Source organism: Triplophysa rosa, linkage group LG2 (genome assembly GCF_024868665.1).
Source record: "Triplophysa rosa linkage group LG2, Trosa_1v2, whole genome shotgun sequence".
NCBI classification, from domain to species: Eukaryota; Metazoa; Chordata; class Actinopteri; order Cypriniformes; family Nemacheilidae; genus Triplophysa; species Triplophysa rosa.
In genome coordinates this window covers 29,486,504-29,508,682 of record NC_079891.1, presented here as the reverse complement: position 1 = coordinate 29,508,682, position 22,179 = coordinate 29,486,504, and the positions used below count along the sequence as shown (strand labels likewise).

The 22,179-nt window shown below is 39.7% G+C and overlaps 2 protein-coding genes across 4 annotated transcripts in view; one reads left to right on the top strand and one right to left on the bottom strand.

The window, feature by feature from the left end:
* acacb (acetyl-CoA carboxylase beta) overlaps window positions 1–13,520 on the top strand; it is a 35,071-nt gene extending 21,551 nt beyond the window's left edge. The window contains 26 exon segments of the mRNA XM_057352496.1: window positions 3,575–3,598; window positions 4,348–4,485; window positions 4,614–4,713; window positions 5,190–5,297; window positions 5,376–5,432; window positions 5,552–5,593; window positions 5,681–5,896; window positions 6,068–6,223; window positions 6,324–6,527; window positions 6,709–6,864; window positions 6,957–7,079; window positions 7,179–7,448; window positions 8,284–8,381; window positions 8,483–8,603; window positions 9,049–9,159; window positions 9,312–9,455; window positions 9,862–9,982; window positions 10,076–10,172; window positions 10,298–10,394; window positions 10,466–10,601; window positions 10,694–10,871; window positions 10,949–11,061; window positions 11,349–11,503; window positions 11,673–11,843; window positions 12,183–12,319; window positions 12,523–13,520. Coding sequence (XP_057208479.1) covers window positions 3,575–3,598; window positions 4,348–4,485; window positions 4,614–4,713; window positions 5,190–5,297; window positions 5,376–5,432; window positions 5,552–5,593; window positions 5,681–5,896; window positions 6,068–6,223; window positions 6,324–6,527; window positions 6,709–6,864; window positions 6,957–7,079; window positions 7,179–7,448; window positions 8,284–8,381; window positions 8,483–8,603; window positions 9,049–9,159; window positions 9,312–9,455; window positions 9,862–9,982; window positions 10,076–10,172; window positions 10,298–10,394; window positions 10,466–10,601; window positions 10,694–10,871; window positions 10,949–11,061; window positions 11,349–11,503; window positions 11,673–11,843; window positions 12,183–12,319; window positions 12,523–12,649 — 3,400 coding nt within the window. The 3' untranslated portion in view covers window positions 12,650–13,520.
* A 707-nt stretch (window positions 13,521–14,227) lies between these two features.
* foxn4 (forkhead box N4) lies at window positions 14,228–21,823 on the bottom strand. 3 transcript variants are annotated; one of them, XM_057321239.1, is made up of 10 exons: window positions 21,730–21,823; window positions 20,973–21,061; window positions 17,898–18,061; window positions 17,468–17,559; window positions 17,269–17,364; window positions 17,054–17,175; window positions 16,835–16,931; window positions 16,504–16,711; window positions 16,031–16,417; window positions 14,228–15,905 (listed from the first exon to the last, which is right to left on the bottom strand). In XM_057321239.1, exons 2-10 carry the CDS (start codon window positions 21,056–21,058, stop codon window positions 15,655–15,657), a joined length of 1,503 nt encoding a protein of 500 aa, XP_057177222.1. In that variant the 5' UTR covers window positions 21,059–21,061; window positions 21,730–21,823; the 3' UTR covers window positions 14,228–15,654. The 3 variants fall into 3 exon arrangements, with proteins under 3 accessions (XP_057177222.1, XP_057177231.1, XP_057177238.1); XM_057321248.1 differs by having other exon boundaries at window positions 20,973–21,058; window positions 21,730–21,810; XM_057321255.1 differs by lacking the exons at window positions 20,973–21,061; window positions 21,730–21,823 and adding an exon at window positions 18,297–18,419.
* Window positions 21,824–22,179: the final 356 nt, after the last annotated feature.

The following is a 22,179-nucleotide window of genomic DNA, read 5'->3' as shown; positions in this document are numbered from 1 at the left end:
GAATTAATTTGATTCTCTTATGTTTTGGGTGACAGTGTGGGCAAATCATTACTAATTGAATAATTGTACACAATGATACAGAGCAGTATTCAGTGACAGTTGTCTCAAAGTTTGCCCTGAGATCAGTAGGCCACTGTTGTTGAGAGCTGAAGTGCAGATCTGCAAGGAACCGAACGAACATGCAAGTACTGGAGTTCGTGTGCCAAGAACAGTGCAGCACCACTGCTCAACACAAACCTGAGACAAGGCATACAAAGATAAAACTGAGATGAACCATGTCAAATCTTATTCCCCCTTTCTGAGTGACAGTTAGCCAGCAAAATGTTCAGCGTTCACACCTCCAAAATGGTTTCTACAGTAAGACATGATGGTGAAGGACTGCTTCTCCTCAGATGGACTGGAGCTGTAGTCGCCCTAACGTCCGTGCGTCCAGACAGCCAGCCGTTTCCGCCCAGCTGTTCGTCCAGCCGTCTCAATCCAGCCGTCTGTTCAGCCGTTCCTCCATCGGTCCGTCGAGCAGGTTGTCCGTCGAGCCGGTCGTCCATCCGTCCGTCCAGCCGTTCCTCCATCCGTCTGTCGAGCCGGTCGTCCATCCAGCTGTCTCCATCCAACCGTTCCTCCATCTGTCCGTCCAGCCGGTCGTCCATCTATTCGGTGAATCCACGTGTCCTCTTGGAGCTTCAAGGGGCCGTCAGTTGCCAAGACACTTCCTCAGAGTGTTGAACGCAAAAGGTTTCATGCAAGTTTTTTCTTGCCTTTATGTTATGCTCATCACCTGAACTCGTCCGGCCTCACCTTGAAGGTGACGAAGATCTAATAAATTTTTGTTCAATCTTAAAAACCAAACGTACTGTATCTCCACATCATACTATTGAAACAGAATAATTATTATATGACAGGCAGAATTTTTTCTATATTATATTACATATTAAATCATTAATTGTACAAGTTTCATGTTTTATTAAGAATGTTATTATTTAACAATTCGTTTAAATATTTCAACATTTACTTAATTATTTAAGTTTGAGTAATTTGGCCCTTCATAAGGTGGTTAAATATTGTCCTAAATCGTAAGGAGCATTTTGAGCTTTTGGTTCTTAATATTTCGTGTTGCACAAAGTAAAACGGAGCCCGTAATTCATCCTAAAGTCAGCAAAGCTGGATCCACGGTTGTTGAGAAAGAAAACGTGCAGGTCAAACAGCTCGTGAAGACACTGGAGGATTTTTGCCACGAACAGTGGGCTTCACCGCTCAGGACAAAATCACGGACTCATAAAAGCCGGTATGAGATGCAAATATGCAGCTGAGATTAATGACGACGCAACTGACAGTAATAACGTCACAACACGGACAAAACAGTTCAGGTTCAAAGCATAGAAAACACAAAAGACAAGAAAAAAGCTCAATGTAACCTGCATTCATAAGAGTTCACAGCCAGGGGGGAGGTGTCCCGTCCGGTAGATGATTCTCCTCGACGCCGAATAAAAAAAGCGGTTACTGTGGGATATGATATCCTCTTCAGTAGACTCCTAAATCGATGATCCGGCTGTAAGCATGTTGTATGCGGGATTGCATGGTGAAAATGTCATCAGAAATGATCCAAAAATCGGTTTCCCAGTCAGAGTAAGAAACGCCGCTTTCTCTGTTTATCTAAAACTTCTGTCACTGAGCTGTTGCTGTGGTGACGTAACGTAACAATGGGTGACGCGATAATGAAAGTACAAGCTCGCGTTGAAGCGCTGTTTTATATTCGCAATTTTGTTACTTGATTTTCATCTGTAATCTGACTGTACAGTATAAAAAGTGTGAAAAACAATTGTGCTACTCTAACGATTGTTTATTTCAGGAACATGCCATGCTTGTTTTTCTGTCGCATACTACGTCTTTGTTTTTATACAAACATTTAAGCTACAAATTAAAGTCTAACTCAACGCACTGTAATAAGTATAGGCTTGTTATGTAATTTCGTAATCTTTTCTACTCTGTATATAATAAATATAAAATGATAACATTGAATTTCTTTGACTCATCAAAATTATTGAAAGGTTTCATCACTAGATAGGATTTAAAATAAAGTTGAAATTACATGTACACGTAAAAATTTACAGCATTTGCATTTTTATTGAAATTAACTATAGACAAAAATAGCCAATAGGCAAGTCTAGAATAAGAGCAGTTTTCCACAGAAGACATGGTGGAAAAAAATATTTTATACAAGAAATGAAATTTTTTAAATGAAAAGTTTCAAAGGAACATTTAGGCAAACTTTACATCATCAGTGTTTGCATTTAATAAATCTATGAAAGCACTGTACCAGTCAGCAATGTGGCACACTTGGCATTGTCACATACTATATACCAAAATTGTATAGTAATATAATAAAACGTGTGTCAACATATGAAAACTATGAATATATTAAGTTATTCTTGCTGGAGGTGATGCTCTGATGAAAACTGTATTTATTTTCCCCAAAGTTATGATTCTTTTTTATTATAGTTTAATGATCTGGTGTGAATTTCATCAGATTACATGTGTTTCTTTGAAAAAAGCATGATTAATAAATGTGAAAAGCATTGTTAATAATCATATAACACTATTGTACAATCAAACTGCACCAACATTCTACTATGATACTGTGCCCTTCTACATGGTTTATAGTAGACTATTCAAAAAATAGTCTCATTGATTAGGAAGTCATACTAGTAGGAGTAAAAAAATAAAACCACAAAACCAACATCAAACTAACACAAGTAACCTGTCCTGTGTGATATATTGCAAATCTTCTGAAACCTCGCAACAGCTTTGTGTGGGGAAACAGACTGAAAGTTACTATTTTAAAGATCCAGTGTATGAAATTTAGCTGCATCTAGTTGCGAATTGCAACCAATGGCTCAATCCACCTCTCTTTAGCAGTAGATTTCTAACTACAGTTCTCTTTATTTCACTCACTGGGCTTTGTAAAGTAGTCTTTGCAAAAATGTAATGAAAATTGCTACACTACAAAATATTTAATATGTTGTCTTTACAATATCACACTTATCATTTATTTTACCTGGCTTAAAAGTGTCTTTATACAAAATATATATAGATGAGTATGTATTTTAGGAAGGGGGTCCTCACAAAAGATTCATCATATTTGGGGGTCCCTCACATCGTGACGTTTGAAAACCTCTATTATTTTCATGTTTTGCTCCGTAATGTCACATGACAGATGTAAGAAGAGTTGTGAATGCTGGTTCATGTTGACTTGAAGTATAGTAAATAGTTAATCTAAAATCTAATTGTTTTTTTCTTCCCAGCTAAAATATGTTTTGCTATAAGTCAAAGCAGATTGGTTTATCACACAACATCACATTCCTGTTTTTTTTTCCGATTATGTCTTGAGGTGCTTTAACATAATTCTTTTACAATTATGTTTGCTTATTAATCACTTCTCATATGGTTTGTTTTCCATTGCTCTTTTGGCCTAATGATAACGGTTGACTAAGATAATGTACTTACGTAATCATGCTAGAAAGAGATCCAAAACAGGACATCACAGACCCATGCTAACATTCACCTGCTCTCATTTCAGAGGGAGCAGTCCTACTTTGAACAGGTAGAGTACAGTCCTCGCTGCCAAGCAGTCAGCTGTGTGTACAGTACCGCATATGTGTGCAGCTGTGCATGCCCAATGCATCCATTTAATAATTGAAAGACGAAATGCAACCTTTAAAGAAATGGTTCACCCAAAAATAAAAAATCTGTCATCATTTATTTACCCTCGTGTCGTTTAAAACCTGTTTATGATTTTTCCTTCTGTGGTACACAAAAGAAGATATTTTGAGAAATGTGTCAGTGGTTTTGTGTCCATATAACGGATATCTAAGGGGGCCAGTGTTGTTTGGTTACCAACATTCTTTGCAGAAGCGAGAAAGTCATACAGGTTTGGAAAGACATGATGATAAGTAAATGATGTAAGAATGTTCCATTTTAAAGGGAACGTCATTGAAATTTGGATTTAATTTCTCAGATAATTTAACAAAGCTAATTTAAGACATTTAAAAGCTCATAATGGCCTAAAAATGTGCTTACAATCAATTCATAATTCCCAAAGAGCAAAAAGCACAATTTATGTTTGTCAATCCGTTTCATGCTTGCCTGTCAGACTTAAGAATGACTGTATTTGTTCAGACAGGGACTGTAAAGGCGGAAATATTTGTCAGTTCTAGTGCTTTTCATGTCAGCACAACAATATTATTGATGCACTCTTAGTGTACTTAATTGATACCCATAATTATCTCTGTTTGTCTGCTTAATGTCTCACTCACAAACGCACACACATGTGTGTTTATCCTCTCCTCTCAGAGTTTCTGTTCCTGTAAGCGGTTCAGGGGAGTCAATGCGTCGACAAGGCAGTGAGCTCTTCCTGGAGGGGGCGCTGTCGCCCCCATGTCAGAGAATGGGAGCAATGGTTGCCTTTAATAGTTTTGACCATTTCAAAAGGTAGAGTCCCTATTTCTTATGATAATAAAATATATTTGCATTAATGGAAGGGTCGTATTTAGGGAATATGGACCAGAGGGTCTGATATTGTAAAATTTGATTTGACATGTGGTGTAATTGTGTTGTAGGTGTTTTGATGAAGTGATTTTCCGCTTTGCTGATCCACCGTGCGAGAGTTCTCTGTTTTCAGAGACTTTTTCCAGCTTCTCTGATGAGGAGAGCTGTAAGGTGAGAAATAGAAAAAAAATTTCAACTATTCATTCTTTATATTTAAATCATTAAATTCCTTTTTTACAGATGTTTCATTGGCAATAACATAAACAAACGTTATGTGGCCCAAACTTAACTTCCGGTAGACTTTCATAAAGAATCAATGACTGTTGAGTAGTTTCAATTTGATTTAATAGGATGAATATACAATACAATATTGATAAATTAATTTGAATATAAATTGAATATAAAATAAATTGTTACATTATAACACAGACTGGAGGTTAACTTCGGACCATGTGTGTGCGTCCGATGAAACCATCTATATTGTAAACATTTACAGATAAATGTCTAATAAATTTGAAAATAAACCTAAAATAAGATGTTTACTTTGAATTATGTTTGAATCCTTTTTAAGATTCATTCACGAAACGTATTTTATGTGTTGCGGTTTAGATGTGTTGCAGTTTAGGTCTCATATCTCTCTGTTTCAGAACATGAAGGAAAACCCCATACACATCATTAATGTGTCAATCAAACAAGCTGACACTGAAGATGATGACCCTCTTGTTTCAGCGTTTACAACATTTGCTCAGTCTAAAGTAAGATATCGAAACACAGTGCTGCTGTACTTTTACCTGTGTGTACTGTTCAGTAACTTTGTTCTCTTTGTCCTTCAGAAAAATCTGCTGCATGAGTATGGAATCAGAAGAATCACATTTTTAATTGCACAAAAGGTGAATGCAAACATAGACAATTGTGTATAGCTCTTTTGAAAAAAACCCCCCCCCCAAAAAAGTCAGAGATTTAATTGAATTGAATTGAATTAATTGAATTGTTTCATTTTTCCACTCAGCGAGAGTTCCCGAAGTACTTTACCTTCAGGGCCAGAGATGAAGTGAGTGATGCTTTTGATATTTGAAATATAAATTCTAACTTGTTAAACTTTTGGAAGAGAAACACTGCCTTTTTTTGTTCTCTCTAGTTCCAAGAGGACAGAATCTATCGTAATCTGGAGCCGGCTCTGGCATTCCAGCTTGAGCTCAACCGCATGCGTAATTTCGACCTGACGGCCGTGCCCTGCGCCAACCACAGAATGCAGTTGTACCTGGGTGCCGCCCGTGTGGAGGAGGGGGCCGAGGTCACAGACTATCGTTTCTTCATCAGAGCCATCATCCGGCACTCTGACCTCATCACCAAGGTAACCAGCATCCCTGAAAGACAATTTGAAACATTATGTCACGTTTAGATAGATCTTACATTTACGTTTAGCAGATGCTTTTATCCAAATCGAGGAAAACAATGGCCACAACAAATTGCTAGAGACCACACCGCACAAAAGATGATTTTCTTTGACCTTTTTTCTTTGTAGGAGGCATCATTTGAATACCTGCAGAATGAAGGAGAGAGGTTGTTGTTAGAGGCGATGGATGAGCTGGAGGTGGCTTTTAGTAACACACCCACTCGTACTGACTGCAACCACATCTTCCTTAACTTTGTGCCCACGGTTAACATGGACCCCTCTAAGGCTAGTTCCCCTAAAACACAAACTCATTCATCTGATTCTTGATTGTATTAAATCTGTATATTCTGCATGCTGCTCACGGGGTTCTTCTCTCACCCTGAAGATAGAAGAGTCTGTCCGTTCCATGGTCATGCGGTACGGCAGTCGTCTGTGGAAGCTGCGTGTGCTCCAGGCTGAACTGAAGATCAACATCCGCCTCACCACCACTGGCGACGCCATTCCCGTCCGTCTCTTCCTCACCAATGAGTCCGGATACTATCTTGACATCAGCATGAACAAGGAGGTCACTGACTCCACTACTGGACAGGTACCATGTGACTACTGACTATCTGACTAGGTTTAGGAAGTATGACCTGGTCATGGGGGACAAACGTATTTTCTCTCAGGCACCATAAATTCTAGCTGCCTCCTGATGGTATTTTTATTGTAAGAATCACACCTAGTTTTTAGCTACTGTGTTTTTTTTTACATGTATTCCTGTTCTGCAGATCATGTTTCAGTCATACGGAGACAAACAAGGTCCACTGCATGGCATGCTTATCAACACGCCGTATGTCACTAAAGATCTGCTCCAGGCCAAACGCTTTCAGGCTCAGACCCTTGGCACCACGTACGTCTATGACTTCCCTGAGATGTTCAGACAGGTGAGGTGACTTAAGTTACTTAAAACTTACTCGCACGGATGCTGTAATAATACTTGGAGAGCAGTTCATGAATTTGTTCGACTTGCCATTAGGCTTTGTTTAAGCTTTGGGGACCAGGAGACAGTTACCCAAAAGATGTGTTGATGTGTAATGAGCTGGTCCTGGATTCTCAAGGCAGACTCGTGCAGATGAACAGACTGCCTGGAGACAATGAGGTGTGAAGAACCATCAATGATTTTCTATAGACATTTAGGAAAGTTACCGCATCAAACCAATGAAATGGAATGTAAGCTGTTTTCGTCCTCTCTTGACAGGTTGGAATGGTGGCTTTCCGGATGAAAATGAAGACTCCAGAATACCCAGAGGGCCGTGACATCATTGTTATTTGTAACGATATTACTCATATGATTGGCTCATTTGGACCGCAGGAGGATCAGCTGTTTTTAGAGGCATCTCAGCTGGCTAGAGCGGAAGGCATTCCACGAATCTACATTTCAGCCAATAGCGGAGCTCGAATTGGTCTGGCGGAGGAGATCCGCCACATGTTTCAGGTGGCGTGGATTGACCCCGATGACCCCTATAAGGTGAACCAGTGCTCCTAGGAGGAAATCCAACAACTGCACTATATTAAAGGGACAGTTCAGCCAAAAATAAAAGTTCTGTCTTCGTTTACTCAGCCTCGAGTTGTTTCAAATCTGTATAAATGTCTTTGTTCTGATGAACACAGAGAAAGATATTTGGAAGAATGCTCGTAATCAAACAGTTCTTAGCAACCACTGACTACCATACAGTGGCCGATGCGTGACTCCTCTTCAGGGGAAGCAGTAATGCGAAGCTCGGCAAAACATGTATTTAGCCCGTTGTGTGTGTCGCGTCATGTCAAAATACGTGCCTGCTGCAGATGCGTCGAAAGGGTTTTTAATAAAAGAGACGCTCGCGTTTGCTAGATACTCGCTTAGATGTGTAATCAGAGTTAAGGCACGTATTTTGACATGATGCGTGATGCACACAGGTTCACGTGAAGCACTGAACACGTATTTTGAATTCCTGCTTCCCCTGAAGAGGAGGTGCCGATCGCCACTGCTACCATAGTAGGAAAAATTACAATGATAGTCAAAAGGGCCCCAGAAAGGTTTGCTTTCCTACATTGCTCAAAATATCTGCTGTTGTGTTCAACAGAACAAAGAAACTTATAAAGAATTTTTTCCTTCTATGATAGTCAAAGGTGGCCAAGAACTGTTTGGTTACAAGCATTCTTTTAAATATCTTTCACTGTGTTCATCAGAACAAAGACATTTATACTGATTTTGAACAGCTTGATGGTAAGTAAATAAAGACAGAATTTTCATTTTTGGGTGAACTGTTCCTTTAAGTATGCTTTTGCTAGCTTAGGTCTGACTCTATTGTTTTCCTCTACAGGGCTTTAAGTACCTGTATCTGACCCCTCAGGATTACACTCGCATCAGCTCGTCCAACTCTGTCCACTGTCGCCATGTGGAGGAGAACGGAGAGTCAAGGTCAGCCAATGATGGACAAGATATGTATATTAAAGCTGGTCTACTGGAAAAAACTTGGCCCAAATATGTTTAAATGAATGCTCCTTTTGTGAATACCTCAGGTACATCATCACAGACATCATTGGGAAAGAAGAGGGGCTCGGAGTGGAGAATCTGAGGGGTTCAGGCACCATAGCTGGAGAAACTTCTCAGGCCTATAAGGAGGTCATCACAATCAGCATGGTGAGATCTAAAATCTGAATACGATATTTTCAGACAGTTATCAGTGCCTTAAAGGTCCAGTTTGCGGAATTTAGTGTCATCGAGCGGTGAGGTTACGAATTGCAACTAACGGCTCAGTACATCGCTCACCCCTCCCTTTTGAAGCACTACGGTGTCTGACACAGGACTCGGATGTCGTTACATTTTCGCTTCTTTGCCAAAGGAGATAAAGTATTTAAGAAACGTGCTCTGTAGAGCAGTTTGTCCTTTTAGGGCTACTGTAGAAACAACATGGTGAATTCCATGTAAGGCGACCCATGGTGTATGAAGATAGAAATATATAAAATAGCTCATTCTAAGGTAATAAAAACATAACGCATCTTTATGTAAGGTCTGTATACGCCTCTGAAGACATACATATAATATTGCATTTCTGTCAGTAGATACTCCATATATGTTTCTCTAGGTGACATGTCGTGCTATTGGAATAGGGGCGTATCTGTTGCGTCTCGGACAGAGAGTGATTCAAGTGGAAAATTCCCACATCATCCTGACCGGGGCAGGAGCATTAAACAAGGTGTGGAATTTCAACCTGTTTTCCATTTCACACATGACGTTACACCTCATACAGCAGCATGTGCTTGTGTACTACATTTCTTTTGTTCGTGTGGATAGACAGGTCTTGAGTCGTAAGATTTCAGAATTGATTTATTTGGATGTATTTTGCAGGTGCTGGGTCGTGAGGTTTATACCTCCAATAACCAGCTGGGAGGAGTGCATATCATGCACAATAATGGAGTGACACACACCACCGTGCCAGATGATTTCGAAGGGGTGCTTACAATCCTACAGTGGCTGTCATATATGCCAAAGGTTCGCTTTAATAGATGTTTTAGACTAATCATTAAAGGGATAGTTCAACCAAAAATAAAAGCCCTCATGTGGTTCAAAACGTGTATATGACTCTTTCTTCTGTTAAAACACAAAAGAGGATATTTTGAGAAAAACAATGGAAGTCAATGGAGGGCAGGGTTGTTTAGTTACCAACATTCTTCAAAATATCTTCTTTTGTGTTCTGCTAAAAAAGAAAGTCATACAGGTTTGGAATGACATGAGGATGAGTAAATAATAAAATCATTTTTAGTTTTGGGTGAACTATCCAGTTATATTCTAAATACATGCTATAATAACATTTTCACACCACGAATAAAAGCAACAATATTTGCTTTTACGTTCAGATTACCTCAAGGTTGCACTGATATTTGCTTTTATCATTCAGAACAATCAAAGTCCAGTCCCAATAATGCCTTCGACTGATCCAGTAGAAAGAGAGATCGATTTCATTCCCACCAAAGCCCCTTACGACCCCCGCTGGCTCCTTTGTGGACGACCTCATCCCAGTGAGAAACTAGTTATGCATAAACTCTGTCTGCGTGAGTTGAAAATGCACGCTCGGGCTTCTTCACCTGACCTTGTGTTGTTTGTGTTGATAGCTGTGAAGGGAGCATGGCAGAGTGGATTTTTCGATCACGGTTCTTTTATGGAGGTGATGGCCACCTGGGCTCAAACTGTGGTCGTGGGGCGAGCCAGGTGAGTTAAGCAAACACTGCGTGAAGATGTTTGGTTCATTGCTTCAAATCAAATCCTAAACCAGTGCTGTGCAGATATGTCATTTTGAAGAGAGGGACACTTAAGACACCTTTATTCTCCCACAGGCTTGGTGGGATTCCTCTTGGGGTCATCGCCGTGGAGACCCGTACCGTTGAAGTTGCGATTCCCGCAGATCCGGCTAACTTGGATTCAGAGGCAAAGGTAGGTTTGTCTATACCTTTGAAGCCTAAAGATCCTTTGGATTCAAAATCAAAAATATTTTTCTCTATTAGCTGGTGCAGCAGGCTGGTCAGGTGTGGTTTCCAGAATCGGCATATAAAACTGCTCAGGTTATTGAGGATTTCAACAGGGAGAAACTTCCACTAATGGTGTTTGCTAACTGGAGAGGCTTCTCTGGAGGAATGAAGGGTACGTTGCTGTTTTTATCTTAATAGATTCATTACCATCGACGTAATTTATCTTCTTTAAGGTTCTTTAAGAAGTGTTTCTTTGTATGTCAGACATGTATGACCAGGTACTGAAGTTTGGTGCTTATATCGTGGATGCGCTGCTAGAGTTCAGTCAGCCTGTTCTGGTGTACATCCCTCCCCACGCTGAGCTGAGAGGAGGATCATGGGTCGTGATCGATCCCACTATCAACCTGCAACACATGGAGCTTTACGCGGACAGAGAGAGCAGGTATCTACACGCTACTGTTCGATTCTACAATTTATCCCTCACCAGCTTTCTTATTTGATCTTTATTCTCCTCTCAAGAGGGGGAGTTCTGGAGGCTGAAGGCACTGTGGAGATTAAATTCAGAAAGAAAGATCTGCTGAAGAGCATGCGAAGGATTGATGCCGTGTATTCCAGCCTAGCCGAGCAGATTGGTAAATTTTGCAATCTCAAAAACCCCCACAAATATCTGTCCTGTAAGAACTTTAGGGGTAGTTTGCCAACGTATAACGAACTTTTTTACCCTCATTCCAACTGCATATGACTTTCCCACTTCCATGGGACAGAGTGGAATTTTTTCCACAATTTTTCTTCCCCCAAATGTATTTAATTATGAAATAATTCATTTAAATAATTTAATAAAGTATTTATTACATTTACTACAAACTATCCTTAAGAAACTATACTTGCTGACTGGCTGATGCACTTGCTGCTGTTATAGGTAAGCCAGAGTTGTCAGCCCAAGGGCGTAAAGACTTGGAGGCCAAACTGAAGGCCCGAGAGGAGTTCCTTCTTCCCATCTACCACCAGGTGGCAGTTCAATTTGTGGACCTCCATGACACACCAGGGAGAATGCAAGAAAAGGGTGTCATCACGGTACAAACAAAAACAAATATTTAGTATGTCACTGTCTGCACAGTGTCACCCCTCTATAAAATGAGCTGTGAAATTGGTCATCGCGGTGAATCATGTAAAAGCACATGCTAGAAACAACAGTTTTAAAACATGTTTATGGTTTGGTAGTCATTCAATCATATGTTTTCAGGACATCGTGAACTGGAAGAATGCGAGGTCATTCTTTTACTGGCGTTTGCGGCGTCTGCTGTTGGAGGAGGTGGTTAAGGGGGAGATCCTGCAGGCCAATAAAGACCAGAGCAACGGGCACATTCAGTCAATGCTGCGCCGCTGGTTCTTGGAAACAGAAGGCACTGTTAAAGTAAGATGTTATGCTCATTTACTTCCCCTCATAGGGGTGTAAACCTGTATATGACTCTTTCTTCAGTGGAACACAAAAGAAGATAGTTTGAGAAATGTTTGGTTTTGTGTCCAAACAATAGAAGTCAATGAGGCTCAGTGATTTTTTTGTTAATAACGTTCTTCAAAATATCTTCTTTTGTGTTCTCCAGAAGAAAGAAAGTCAACGAGGTTTGGAATGACATGAGGGTGAATAAATGATTAAAGATTTTTCGGGTGAACGATCACTTTAAGCTAACCCCAGCCAGCTGCAAGTATATTGATCCCGTGTCGGTAATTGTTTGCTTGTGTGATTTCTCAGGCATACCTGTGGGACAATAACAAAGTGGTGATAGAGTGGCTGGAAAATCATCTCTCGCAGGAGGAAGGAACACATTCTGTCATTAGAGAGAACATTAAGTACTTGAAGAGGGACTACGCTCTCAAACACATCCGCAGGTAATTTGTTTCCATTTGGATAAGATTATTGGTTACAATGAGCCATGTTAGCATATCCGTATTAGCAGCATGTATAAATGATACATTTAGCACAGACACCATGCCCATTAAATTGGGTGAACAGATAAGCTGGCATCTTTTAAAACGGGACACTCGAGTATTCATAAAAACGTTTTGTCTGACATACCACATTATATGTTTAGCTTAGTTCAGGCCAACCCAGAGGTGACTATGGACTGCATCATCCACATGGCACAGAACATCACTCCTTCACAGAGAGCCCAAATCTGCCACCTGCTGACCACCATGGACAACTCCACTACCAGCTGATCTCATCCATACTTAACAAAAACTTGAAAAGGGAAACATTTCCTTACACTACACAGAGACAGGACTGAGTTTAGTTTAACACATTTTAATATTTTAAATAAGAAAAGTAAAAACCATAAAAACTAGAGATAAAAAAGGGAGAGTTTTGGACTGTGTCTTGGATCAGGGCATTGGGCAGTAGCCTCAAACGCACAACTTCAGGTGTTCAGAGATCATCTAATGTACTTCACTTATCACAGTGCACAATTGATGTTTGTGACTTACAGTGGCCACCTTAGGATACACGTTTTCCACATGAGCACAGTAATATTGTCTTGCACATCTTGCACATACATGCTTACTGCCAGTAGATCCAGTATAGTATTTACCTGTGGCTCATCTTTGTGTCATTAATATGAAAATAGCTGACAAATGAATGTAAAATCAATCAGACTGAATGAATCACCAATATATAGTAGGCTACACATTGCGTGATGTTTCTCAGGAATATCTGACATAATTGAGCAAAACAAACTGATTGTTAAATCTCTATTATTAGAGTAAAGTAACAGTATTATACCTAAATAGAATCACTGTGCCTTTTCAAATAGGATTGTTTGCATTTGTGTAAATGTCAGTAATTCTTAATAATGTAATTTTTTAAAACATAGAAATGAACAAACATCTAATTTTATAATGCTTTATGAATTGGTCATGTATTCGTTAAGCGTGATGTAGTAGTGCCACTGTATGTTTCTGATAGGAGTGTTTGTATATTTACATTCTTAAAACGAGTACACATTTCACTTGACTGCTGGAAGTATTTCAGTTCATATGAATGCAGCCGTGCTGGTTCTGTGAGTTGATATAAGAATAAAGCTCTGGTACTGTACTGTACATTGTCTAAAGAAGTCTTTGTCAGTGCCTTTTAATAGATGTGTGTTCTTATGAGACCAGAAACTAAGCTGGGTCAAAGTGCCTTTTTTGTTGGCTGTGTATCAGGATGGTTTTAAATGAAATATAAAGCTTTGCATACTTAAATCGTGTTTTCATCTAAATTGAGTTTTTTTTCCATTTCATAATTCACTTTAAAAATATACTAAGGTTGATTCCTATTTCTACCCACTGGTAAATATAGTTTATGTACTGTTTTACTGAATACACAGTTTCATTTCTCAACGGTTTTCTTGCTATTGTTAAAGGGACAGTTCACCCAAAAATAAAAGTTCTGTCTTCATTTACTCACCCTCAAGCTGTTCCAAATCTGTATAAAATTCTTTGTTCTGATGAACACAGATAAAACTATTTGGAAGAATGCTTGTAACCAAACAGTTCTTGGCCACCATTGACTACCATAGTAGAAGAATTACAAATTAGTCAAAACTGCTCCAGTTTGCTTCCTACATTCTTCATAATATCTTCTTTTGTGTTCAACAAGACAAAGAAATTGATAAAGCAATTTTTTCTATGATGGTAGTCAATGGTGGCCAAGAACTGTTTGGTTACAAGCATTCTTCCAAATATCTTTGTGTTCATCAAAACAAAGACGTTTATACAGATTTGGAACAACTCTAGGGTGAGTAAATGATGACATAATTTTTATTTTTGAGTGAACTGTTCTTTTAACTAAAATGTTACCAACCACATTGTGTTTGCAGGGTGGCACTTAATTTAAAGAGTACATAACATGAGATCGTGAATATTACATTTCATGCAGTGTGTAATGTTGCCGTGTTTGAAAGTAAGCAGTCTGCCAAGTTGTAAATCTGAAGGTGAATGAATAACAAAGTTATTGGCTTGGAAAAAAGGGAGTCGACTCTGAATCACGCAAACGAGTCATCCCGAGTCCGATTCGCGAACCGCTGCGGATTTACGTCACTACATATAGTCCCCGCCTACGTTTTGCTTCGACTGCCCGCGGAAACTTCACTCTTCTCCCCCAAACACTGTAGCTCGTGAGCCTCATTCGCGGTAGACCAATCACAGCATACTAGACCATCCGACCAATCACATCAGACTAGACTAGCGGGAAGGAGGGGATTAGAAAGGTGAATCGCGGAACGAATCATTTGAGAGTCAGTCAAGAAGTAAGGTAAGAATAACTGCCTATCATTAAGAAATAATTGTTTTTACACCTTCTATGTACATAAACTTGTTGTTGGACACTCCATAAACCACAGTAGGACCTTAAAAATCCCTAGTTATGTACTCTTTAAGAAAGGAATGGTGTAGTTGAAGTATACTATCACATAGCAGACCTAAAGTGATGATGAGGTCATTTTATTTGAGCTGAATGAAACATATTTCTTTTTCAGTGTTGTGAGATTTTATTGCTTGCAGTCATTTCAAATATTCAGATATGTACAATAAACAATGATTCATGTCACCATTTCAGCTCTTTTCATAAATATAAATAAACACAAAAACCAAAGAGCAGATATGGTGTCTATCACAGTACACCAAAAGACACACGGCTACAATTACAAAGCTAACAGTTAAAAGGACAAAATCAGAAGAGAACAAGTTTCTTTTATGGTACAGATGGTAACAAACCAAAATTCATGGTTTCCCTTATTTTTTTATTTAGTGACTCACTATTTGCATTAGATTCAAAAGGTGGAGTAACACTTTTATTACTAATGATGATGTTTGGCCAAGATGCCAGTACAGCAATCTGAACTGGGCTGTATTTTTCTTTAACTTTGTAAATCATATAAATTGTACAAAAACATAATTCCTCATTTGGTCTTTAAATGAGAGTAATTCATGTGTATAAACAATGCTGTTAGCTGCACAGTTTGCCTCCGAACACAGTCGCTCATTGATATGTTTCAGTTTGCAATTTCATTTCTCTGCAGAAATTTCATGGCAAGAATCTTCTGGCAAAATGGTCTGTTTTGGCTGCCTTGAAAGACGTTTGCCTTGCAGTTAATTTTTTGGAGTCTTTGACACACCACACAAGCTACAGCCAAAACTTTACAGGTTCGGAGTAAATCTTGGCTTTAATTAATTTGTTGTGGGTGAGATTAAAGCAAAACAATAGGCTTTGTTGCCCCTTGTGTGTTCATGTACTGGTTTGAGAGGGCATCCATAGCTGAGTATGCGGAATAGAGGCCTGCCACCTGCAGGTCTGGATAGGACAGTCCTCCTGCATTGGACACGGGTGTAGAATGGCCAGTTTCCAGGTCACAGTCAGACAGGCGTAGGGGCGAGTTACTGATTGTACCTAATGCCTCCAGGTTAAAGCTATCATCCTTCATATCCTCCCACAGGTTTCCTGTAAACAACAGAGGGCAGTTTTAGACCTAACCTTTTTTTGTAGAAACTTCTTCATTTTAATATAACAATATTTAGTCATTTAACAACGGCTTTGAATGTGACTGTTAAAAGATGAACACCAACCTTGCCAGGAAAAGTCCATAATACTGGGGTCCAGGGCGTCCACCTCTGAATTAGCATCTGTGTGAATGGTGTAGAAGTCGCTGAGCTGCTTAGTATGATGCTGGGGCAGGGAGCTGTTCATCAGGTCAGGGACTGTAAGGAGAGGGGGGGTTTGAGCAGGGGCTGGGGAGGCGGGAGCAAGGCGGGACTGACTTTGGAGCTGAAGCTGAAGGTGATGTTGCATGGGTAGGCACTGCAGAGACAGTGTGACCATGGGCTGGGGCTGTAGATGAGCTGGTACTGGAAGAGTTGGGCCCGGAGGGCAGCTGGGCAAGCGAGTCATGCAAGTATCAGCAGACTTTTGTCTGCAGCTCTCTGGTCTGTCTGTAATGAGTTTGTCTAGTTCATCTGTTGAAAGAAGAGGTCAAAGGTATTAAAGGGTAACACAAGAGTGGACTGTTACAGTTTAATACATATAGTCAGGAATTACAGACCTGGGTTGGCCATGCTGCGGCGGATGGCTGGGAGATCTTTGCGTTTCCATTTCTGCATCTCTTCTTCCATTTTGTCAATCTTTGCAGGGTTGAGTGCCCAGAGGCAACCCTTTCTGGAGGAACCACTCATCTTGTTCTCCACCTTCTCAAAGCACTTATTCAAGGACAGGTTGTGACGTACCGAGTTCTTCCATCCATCAGGTGCCGTCTGAGAAAGGCAGTAACATAACATTTGAACATTTGATAACATTTATTGGCTGTTAAAGCATGCCAACCTTAGTTGACGTAATTCGTGTAATCTTCGGTTTGCTTTTACACCGAAATCCCTTACCTTGAAATAAGGAAAGTGCTCTTTCATGAAGCTGTAGATCTCACTAACAGGAAGACTGCCTGTTTTGCTGTTCTTCAAAGCCATGGCGATCAGACAGCTGAAAATGAATCACATCAAACATAGTTTTGAGATGTAATATGCAAAAATGTAATTTTTTTCTTTAAATTCTAAAAGAATGGATAATTAATGATTTCTCAGTATCAGTAAAGCTTAATTCACCTGTAGGAGTAAATGGGTTTGGGAAAAGTCTTGGGTTGCAGGTCTTGGTTGTGAGCGTTCATCCGCGCTTGAGGGTACAAACTCTGGCTGTTGAAGTTGCCGTAAAGTCCACCGGGAGAACACTAAAAAATATAAAACATAACGAGTTTTCTTATGAAGGGCCATGGCTTTAATTACAACTGCTCCTTACAAATCCTCCTAAATATTGAACTAACCTGTTGGTTCGCCTGAGTGAAAGTGTGCACTTGTTGATGAGGGGTGGTCTGGTACACTGAGGCAGCACACGGAAACCCGGGTGAAAACTGGGGCATCTGTACAAGTCAAAGTGCTTTTTAGCTACAGCATATATTCAGCACAGTATGTGTTATTACGCATTATGATGTATGTCTTCGTAATGTCAGAAAAGTCACTTACGCTGTTGATGGCTAGAGGACTGTGCTGCATCTCACTTTGTAGATGAATCGCAGATCCTGCTCCACCTGCTGCTGTCATGCTATTCAACTGAGCTGAAAATTGTCAGAATTCAGCGGTTTCTTCAAACTGTGTGTGTTTTTTATGTTTACTCTAATACTCTTAATAATTCTTGGCTTTATAAAAAATCAGATAAAAATGTAATTAATGCTGATGAATAAATGAGCAAACAAATAAATGAAGAAACAAAATAATTTAATTGTGGTTTGTTTCTCAATCCCATTCCCCTGTTCTTCATATGGCTTATTGTCAACCATCATCTGTCTTGACTATCAAAGGTACAGTGAATTCAGAAAAAATGGCCATTTAATTTCATAATGAATCAATTTCCTATTTGTGTGAATTAACCCAATTTGTGTGTAAAGCTTCTGACCTGTCTGCTGGTCCAGCAGGCTGTTCTGAGCAGAGCTGCTGAATTCAGGTCGTCTGCTCCCGATCTGCTGCAGCCGGGGGACGTCCACAGACGTGAGCCAGGACAGGGACTGAAGATCACCAGGAAGCTCGTTTTTAAGCTGTGAGGGGTCAGTAGTCAGGAGTCTGCAAAAACAAAACATGAACAAATGAAGCAACTGCATCATGAGGGTGCACAAAAACAGCATATTTTAATTCTACTAAATTCTTTCTTCGTGTTTCCAATGTTCTTTTTTATTTCAAAGAAATAATTTGAATAGCAATATTTTTCACCTACATCCTAAAAAATCTTATCTTTTCAGTAAATGCACATCGTTTTTTCAATCTGCTGTTTGGGAATAGAAATAAAAAATACTCTCACCCTGAGATCTAAACCAGCGTAGCGAGAGTTATTTACTCGGCCAATTCTTCATTCGGACTAAGCATCAAGTGGGGAGAAAAACCCTCTTGAATTCTCTCCAGACTTCCCTGCACACTCACTATTCAGTCCAATAATTGGGGTCGCTATGACAACCCTCACTTTTCAGTTATTTTGTGTGTCTGGACACTTCAGTTGCCCCCCTCTCCATTAAACCAACCTCTAACAGTGGTCAGGTGACCGCTGCCTTCTTCGCTGTCATTGGCTGAATCATATGTAAACAACGCATGAGATCATTTGAAACATGGGTATGTGGCACACGTTGCCTGCAACAGTTGGTCCAGCCCTATTGAAAAATGATCACCTATTGTGTCCCAAACGACAAATCTGTTGAGCGGCACGTGGCTCTATTGTTTCCCCCCAGACCCTTCCTTGATTGTCTTTACCGGTTTTTTTTTAACCAACCCCTTGCATTAATCTACTGGAATGACAGGCCTCACACAACAGAGAAAAATAGGATGCCATCTGTTTCCCTGTCCCTTTCCACCCAACCCTTGTCCCCTTTTGCCCCCTCCCCCCCGCCTGGAGGCATCAGACAGTACCTAGGGGGGTAGATGGGAGGGGGTAGTTGAAGGAGTTGGAGGTCAAGCCACATCGCACACACAGTCTGCCACCTGAATAAATTACAGCATTGAAGGAAGAACTTAGGGACGTGGCCTTGCACTCTAGTTACTCTGGTTCAGAGCTTCCGAATAATTACTCAACACACACACACATCCTCTCCAATATGAAACCTTAGACAGTGAACATGACAACACCGACAGCACTAAACCATCACGACCGCACTTTGAAATATCTTCCTAACACCCCTCAACAATACAAAGACATGAAAGAGGAAACTTGCAAGGACAGTTAACACTTGGCTTTATGAGTTTTGCCTCTTTTTTTGTGAGTGTAAAGTCCTTTTGTTCTGTGTATCATTTAAAGAAATGAACCAGAACTGTCTATATATACCTAGCCTTTTAGTTTTCCATTTATCCATTTAGAAAACACTTAAGTGACGTACAGTGCACGTTACTCACACTAACAGAAGTTATAATTAAATTTTTATTTTCAAAGACATCTATCTAATCAAATTATGACCATTTACAAACCTGTAAATAAACACAAAAACATTATCACTATAATTTAATGTGTCTAAAGAACATATGTTTTTGTTTTATTGTCACTTTTTTATTATATTTTAACAGATCCTTTAGCCATATCGAGTGTATTATAAAAATGTCCTATCAAATGCTTCAAAATTAGCAATCCCCACAATAAATGATAAACCCTCTCTAAAGGTCTTTGCACATACAGTCCGAAATTTCCATATGCGTTTTTTAGTATTTGGCGCTCGTTTGTACGGTGTCTCTGGATTGTCAAAACACCTCTCAAAATGCTTGCTACGGATGCGAAAAACGCAGAAAATCGAACCCAGTCCGAATCTTTTTATGACGGCCGAAAATATCGGAGGCAGTGTGTAAATGCGATTGACACAACGTGAGGTCTTTTTTTTTTTTAACGTGCAGAAATTTCAGACGCAAATTTCGGACTCAATGTGCAATGGCTTTAACGCTGAACATTTATAAAGGTTTTAGCAGTTTCGAAAACTGAAGATATGTGAATAAAATCCCCCACACAAGTCCAGAGATGTCCAACAGATGACCTAAAACTGATTTTTGGCACAACAATAGCCTACAACTAATGTTACCCGGGACATCCACTTGTTACATTGCCAAACAATGGCTGCAATGTAAATTCAGAACTGACATAGTGCTTATATTTACATAAACATCTTAAGTCTTTAAATCCTTCCTTCCATACATATGTGTTTAAGTCTTTAGGAGTCTGTGTATAGTTTGAGAGAACTTTGTCTTTCACTGCGGTTCTGAGATTTACTTATGTTCTATTGACATGCATAATGAAGGAAAACTATCATGAAGCAACGACGATACTAGTGTTTATCATAATAATGATTTAAAAACGCTTGAATAATTGGGAGGTGAGGGGGCTATATTTTGTAAAGAATTCATAACATGCCACATAAATCTCAAATTTAGGATCATCAAGGAAGGGGGCCTACATCCTTGTACTTATTAGCATTTCAGAAAGTCTAATTGTAAACCCAGCTGTGTATTGTACCATTTTTTACGGTCATTAGGAGGCAGTTATACAAGTGGAAGAAAAAATGATTTTATTTGCTCACTGATGCAAACCATTACGTGTCCCACAGAAAGGGGGAGGCGGGCACACACAGTCACGGTTTATCACAGCTCAGGTCGCCCTCGTTTACATTCTAATTGGGAGCCACTTCTCCTTGGTGACCCGTGGAGGCCCCCGCCAAGGTTCTCAATCCCTCCGTGTGCCGACAGCGGGCGTGTAAACAGAGCTGATGCTTTCTGACAGATCCATTCAGAGCAAAGATGATGTATTCTCTCGCTCCTTTCTGTTTTCACAAACCCCAATTCCTTGCCTCTCTAAACACACCTTCATTTTACAGAATAGGGAAGGTGGGGATTTTATTAAGATTAGCAGCACCCCTCTTCTTCTTGAAATTATCTTTTTATTGTGTGATCTGATACAATAACAGCATTTCAAAGCAATGGGAATCGGGCATCAAAGGCGTAAACCCCCTACCTGTATTCTTGTGCAGAGGTGTGGTGACTTTGTCCAGGGTTTTCATGGATTCCTGACATCCTGGTTGTAATTCCACTTTCTATCATCTTCTGGCAGGCAAAATTAAAATGACCCAAAAGCAACGACAATACAAATGAGATTACAATTCAATACTGAGCATAGGACTCAAATAACAGAAACGTTTTGTTAAGGACAAATGCGATGTCTTGAATTAAATGTTAAGAAATCAATTAAGAGTTTTGATGACTGTCAAAAGTGTCCCAATTTACCTGAATTCACACTATTGTTTAATGTTTTTTTTTTTTTACAAATATGCATGACATGATGACAGTATATTGACCAACAAAAATTTCAAAACGATAGAAAAGAAACAAAAAACACATAAAAAAGAAAAAATAAGTTTGACAAAATTATCCAGAATGCAGGAAAGATTTGACTACGATCACGGGATGTAACTTAATTGGTCGCCGTACCTGTCAGTCTGCACGCGCGTCTTAATATTTACATATGAGTAACATCTAATCAATTTTGATATTAACAGAAAACTATACACGTATATAGACAACACAATTCATCAGCTACTATACATAAACAACTTTATTAAGTCTCTGTAATTATTAAATCTCGACATCATCATCATGTTTTGCCAGACATCGATGTGCAGACGTTATAACGTCAGTCAGAAACAGGTGCGCAGACTCTTTATCCGTCTCTGAAATCTAAAATAAATCATAAACTGACATAAACTCTAACTTACCTGTTTGTGTTGAAGTTGCTCTAGGGTGCGGGCAATCTTGGGTTATGAGGCGGAGGAAAAATGTCTACTGTTGGTTCGGGCACTTGTTCTCCCGAAAGAAAAAAAACGTTTTTAAATTTCCCTCTCCGGTACGGCTCGCTCTCGTCTGTCATGCGCACTACGCACAAGCAGCGCGAGCAGTGAGATGGGAGGGGGTATTGCGCTCTGACAGCTGTTGCCACCGAAATCACGCACACTATCTGTCAGGGCATCTCGGTATGCTGGAAGTTTGCAGTTGTTATTTTATATAAAGTAAAATAAAGGCTTTCAAAAGCTCTGCGGTTTCCGTTGCTGTTTTCATCCGTAGCACGTTCAAGTTCACAGGTTAGTCCACAGGTGCACTTTGTCATATGTCCTTGAAAACCAACGTGTCTTTGTAGTCTTCTCCAAAACTAAAAAACGAGTCTAGCA

Coding starts and splice junctions, on each gene's coding strand:
- foxn4 (XM_057321239.1), bottom strand. CDS start 21,058: ATGATAGAAAGTGGAATTACAACCAGGATGTCAGGAATCCATGAAAAC. Junction 17,365..17,467: donor GTCCTCTAGCCATCAACAGC/GTAAGTGACTTT, acceptor TGACTTGTACAG/ATGCCCCAGTTTTCACCCGG. Junction 16,932..17,053: donor AAACCCATTTACTCCTACAG/GTGAATTAAGCT, acceptor ATTCATTTTCAG/CTGTCTGATCGCCATGGCTT.